Source organism: Zonotrichia albicollis, chromosome 1 (genome assembly GCF_047830755.1).
Source record: "Zonotrichia albicollis isolate bZonAlb1 chromosome 1, bZonAlb1.hap1, whole genome shotgun sequence".
NCBI classification, from domain to species: Eukaryota; Metazoa; Chordata; class Aves; order Passeriformes; family Passerellidae; genus Zonotrichia; species Zonotrichia albicollis.
In genome coordinates this window covers 93,060,776-93,066,054 of record NC_133819.1, presented here as the reverse complement: position 1 = coordinate 93,066,054, position 5,279 = coordinate 93,060,776, and the positions used below count along the sequence as shown (strand labels likewise).

General features: G+C 37.6%; 1 protein-coding gene across 2 annotated transcripts in view; it reads right to left on the bottom strand.

The window, feature by feature from the left end:
• The window catches only part of CTNNAL1 (catenin alpha like 1), a 64,426-nt gene that overhangs the window by 8,201 nt on the left and 50,946 nt on the right, over positions 1-5,279 (bottom strand). For both annotated transcript variants that reach the window (XM_005482929.4, XM_074546998.1), the window contains 6 exons: positions 3,492-3,542; positions 3,239-3,393; positions 2,419-2,467; positions 1,571-1,627; positions 1,331-1,450; positions 101-184 (listed from right to left, as the gene is read on the bottom strand). In XM_005482929.4, the coding sequence (XP_005482986.2) occupies positions 101-184; positions 1,331-1,450; positions 1,571-1,627; positions 2,419-2,467; positions 3,239-3,393; positions 3,492-3,542 (516 nt within the window). The remainder of the gene's footprint in view (positions 1-100; positions 185-1,330; positions 1,451-1,570; positions 1,628-2,418; positions 2,468-3,238; positions 3,394-3,491; positions 3,543-5,279) is intronic.

Genomic DNA, 5,279 nt, shown 5'->3' with positions numbered 1-5,279 from the left:
CTGTGTATGTATATAAGAAAGATTTCTTAAAAACAACCAACCAACCCAAGCAAGCAAACCTCAGAAGTTTTAAAATAGTGCAGATTAAGCTAGTACTCACCTTTCCCAGTAATTTGCAGCAAAGTGGAAGAAGTTGACATAGCAGAGTCATCACATTCCTTGTTTTCAGAATGCATGCATCAACCTAAACAAGACAATTAATGAGTAATACCTATTACTCAATACTTGTGTTAGGCAGTTGTTTTTGGCATGAGATGATCTGTTTTGAACTGGGTTAAGTAATACTTTTCCTGTTAAAATATCTCCTAATCAAATGGGTTTGCCTACTTTTTTTAAACTTCTCTGTATAGTACATGTAAAACAAGAGCATCCCTTCTGTTAAGCACAACTTGAGCAGACACATCCCAAGAGGATGAACTACTAAGAATATTATATTAAACAGTAACAGAAGTCTCTTGGAAAGGAGCTCTTAAGATCTAAGCATGAATCATCAAAATTCTTCATGCTTTTCCTTTTGCCAGCATGATTTAGAGAGCCAAGCATCATTTAAGCCTCAGTTCGATGTTACACTAAAAGTTATCTTAAATCTTAACACTCGGGTCACAAGTCTGAGCCCTCAGACATTAATCTGAGAACTTGTTACTGCTAGGTACTGGTACATCACTGTATAAACAGACTGGAGTTCCCATTTAATTCAGAGGGTGTAAAACAAACCATGCAGTAGCCCCAAGGTGCTCAGTTTGGTTCTGAGTGTCTTGCATGCTTCAGCCAGTTTCACACCTGCTGTAAAACTGAAAAACCTTTTCCACAGCCATGTGCAAACAAACATCCAGCTGCATGGAAATGGTCTTGCTCAAATTGATTGCTGCTGGCTCAGGGATACTGATCCCCTCTGATCTTTGCAGATCTCCTTCTTGTGTTAACAGTGATGAAACTTTCACTGTCTATGTAGTTATTTATAGCAAATATGAATATCAGAGAAAAACCTGAGCAGTCCAGGGTAGATGCTGCCTACTGAGAATCAAATGTGTTTCAGTAGTGGAGTTGGGGTTTGGAATTTGCTACATTTATGTTAAGCATCAGTAACAGTAATAACAGTAATTATTACAGTGGCAGAAATACATATTACCTTCATTAAAATTTTGATCCCTGAAGTCCATACTGAGGTACACCTAATTACAGTTCCTGTTTATCTGAATGGCATTCTAGTGGATTACAGTACTACTGCAACCTAATTCCATATTTTAACTGGAGCATAAATTAGTAAATTACTTTATTTCAAAACAAGTTAAGTGTTACTTTGAGAAATATATATAGTTTTTTACTGTACCTTTGTAAATGTAGCACTTTTACCCTGAGCAGAAGCTTTAGCTGTTGCCTGGAGCTGCTTGCACATAGTGATGAGTTTTTCAGCCTCCAACAGAAGCAAAGGCTTGTCATCATCACGTACCTGGTATGTTGTCCAGGAAGACAAAATAACTCTGTGTTAAAGACTCCAGCATCAAGTTAAGGGAGAAGACAGCACAAGCAACTTCTAAGCAGTATCACTGATGTGATTAAGATACATCACCTGATCAGAAAGAGCATGAAGAGCTGAGGCAAGCTTTGTGCCCTCTGTGGCAAAAATCTGAAAGGAGGAGAAAGCATGTAACAAAATGAATCACAACAGAAGGTAAGGCTCTTTCCCTCCTGGTTCCATAGTGTGCTTTTAAGTAAAAAGGTAGCAGGAAATACTTGTAATAATTGTATACATCTACAATACACAAGTCAGCAGTTTGCAGTGACTTCTGAAATAACAACTACACAGCAAACTGCCATCCTCACAGATAAGCGGAGTTTAAAGGCTGTCCCTTTACATATAACAAAACCCCCAATTTCCAATTATTTTTTGCACGTGGCAGCTCACAAAAGTTTTGTGATGACACCTGGCCTCTTTGTTTATTGTCCTTTCAAAGGTAACAAGTCTGTTACACACAGGTATGCATTCTGGAAAGAGCATTCCACATCCCTTCATTTGGGCCCTTCTGTTTGCACTGTGCAAGTTTTTACATCTTTTTTCTTTCCCATGAAAATCCTGCTGCTCAGACTAGGATTTAGTATCTGTTAACACTACCAGGGACTGAGCTGCGTGACACAACAAATATTACAGATGTGCTGAAGTCCACTCTATTTGCCATAATGCCAGTTTGCTATCCCTCCTCCTAGCTGGAATCTATCAGTGTAATGATCCTGTCTGAAGCTATTACTGGAACACTGGAAGCTCACTTTCAGAATATGTATCAGAGTTAGGCTGCTCAAAGTCTACAACTGCCAGTCAATTCATGGTACACTGTACTTATGTGTAAGGAATCAGACACTGAAGTTCCTGTTTGGCTTCACTCAGAGTGTCTATGTCCTATTTTGTTAAAAATACATTACCTCTGCCTGATGAAATAAATCTTGAGTAGTTTTCAGAAGTCCTTCTCCTCTGTGAGAAATAACAAAAGCAGAAGATATGCCATTTACAGACTGCAGATTATATTGCCTACTACTTACAAAAAATAGTCTCACCACTGAACATCTTACAGTTCACACCAGTGAACTGTAAATATCAATCTTTTAGAAGATACTAGACAAAACTACCTACAAGAACTGACTTAAATATATTATACAAACACCTCAGTAGCTACAGCACTATTGGGGAATTAACAATGGCTCAGTTCTCATAAGCTGAACAAGACTAGAAATCCACATCTCTGGCATAATGAGTATTATTGGACTAACAAAAAAGAAATCTCAGCTCTGGTGAAAAAACCCCAAGCAAACGTAAATTCTTCAAGTAAGAAAGCTGACATTGCACAGGCAAGTTTCAGATAAACACTTTTCAGTACAAGGATCAGTAATTCTCATCTACAGTTCTATCTCATCTACAGGTATATACTTGTGCTTTAATTTCCTTAATTTTCAAAGTATTTATGAACATGATTCTTAAAATGTTTTCCGTACCCAAGAGACATTTAAATAGATGCCCTCCAACGAAACAGATGTTAAGCCCTTTAAAAATAAAGTGGTGTTTAAAATTAGGGTTTTTTTAAACAGTTCAGAAATTTACAAAAGTTTATAAAGTCTACAGACAGAATCAAGTTCCTTTCTAAAACAGTCCCAATTATTATGCTCTGAAAATGAAAATTTGTTCTTTCTTATAAACACTGTTAATGCTCTTTTTCCCACCAAAATTTGCCATGTGTACTCAAATTACCTGGTAAATAAATACATGGAGTAGGCCATACTTGACATGCCTTGTCCATGCTGCACAATCTCATTCTCCTGGTCCTCCCATTTCTCTGTCTCAGAATCCACATCAGATGTGAGCAGATGCAATTCTAATCCAAGCTTTGCAATTTTCGCCTGTTCCTGTAAATGGCAAGCATATTTATGGCACTTAAAAACACATTGTTCAGACAAGATAAAAAGATGAAAGGAGTTTTTTTACTAAAATGATGCCATCTTACCTCAGAATCTAGTTTGACTGGCTTTAATGCTTTCAGATTTGCATTATGCTTCTGTTTCAAACAAAAAATAATATTTTTAAATAAAAGGAATTGGTAATAATTTTACTTGCAAATCTTAAAGAGGCAGCTCTATATTCAGAAAAAGACTTTGCAGGAGAGTTCCAGAGGTTCAAACAAACTTCTCAGCAGAAACTGAGAACCTGTGCTGATCTGTCTGTCCTGAAATGGCAGGTGCAGATGCCCTGAAATTGCAAGGAAAAGACCTCATCTACAGTTCTCAGGCTCCACTTCCTGATGCAGTACAGTCTCTTCCCTTTACCCTGTAAATCCTCAATAATACTCAGGACTAAAAGTCCTAAGCAAGTACTCCTGCACTGATTTTTCTATCACTGATGGTACTGATATAACAGGGATGCTGATTTGGCTAATAGCAAGCTGACATAGGCTACAACCCATATGAATGCTGCTGTGAGGAGGCAGCCCATTATTCTGTGTCACTCTGGAGAAGCAGCTGTAAGCAAATACTGACACTGATCTTTTCATGGGTTTCCTTCTTTTTTTTTAAGTCATGAACAATCTGAAATATAAGTCTGGCTGCAAGCCAAATATTAGCCCATAATTAGTGGTACTGATGTGAGCAGACTACCTGGTAAGGCAGGGCTTGCCAGCTGCATGACACACTTAGGCAGTAATTCATAATTTATTTCGTAATTATTTGCTGTTCTTGGCTTTAATTTCATGTGCTGGTGCTGTCACTGTGCAAAGACAGCAAAATCATCAGACGTGGGAGGCACAGTCCACATTCAGAAACCACTGGACTGCAGAGGAGTAGCACAAAATTGGTGTCATAACCTGGAGAGGTGTGAGGCACAGGAGGAAGCTGGATAATCCCAGTGCTCAGCTGAGAGCCTTGTCTGAGATTCTGAAAAACTATGACGAAAACCTGCTGCTATTCATTCGTGGGAGTACTTGGGCAAATTAGGTTCAGTAATGCGTGCAGGAAAAAAAAACAACAAACCAGGAAACAAGACTGTTCATTGTGAACAGCATCAGAAATGAGATTCTAGTCCCATTTCCATTTCTCACTTCAAGAATATGAGCAAAAGTATTCATACTGAAGTTCCTAGTGCAATTTAGTGCACAGTTTAACTTTCTGCCATTTCTCTTTTCCATCCAAAAATGTTTAAATATTCTGAATCTTATAAATGACTACCCAGATTAGACACTGCAATTCTGCCTATGTATTAGAAATGCTGATCTCATATCGAAACATTTAGCATAAAGGACTGTACTCCTAATTGTGATTTGACTATACTGCATGTTAGAAATGCAATTTCAGAAATACTGTTTTCAAGGCAGTGTCTTAAAAGAAGAAAGGAAGACAAAACCAAACCAGGTTTCTTTGTAAACACGAATTTTGGTCTAGAAGGTATGGCAAATATTTAAGCTGCAGAGTCATGGAAGGGTATTCAAGAAAACCAGCACTGTTTACAGCAAATAAGGTTTTCAATTCACAAATAACTAAAGGAAGCTCAGAATGTTTTTGCAGTTTTCTCCACTCTAGTATTCCCTTGCATTATTTTAATAGTACTGTTATTAAAAGTCAGATTAGTAGATACGTTATTCTGCTTTTAAAACATGATTCAACACTTTAAACTATAGAGAAAAAATATGCATTAAGTACACACATGAATCATCACTGCTGCTCTGGTCCTCATCTACAGCATGGTCTAGGGTGTCACTCATTAACAGCAAACAGTAGAGTGGCAATTAAACAGATGTAACAAA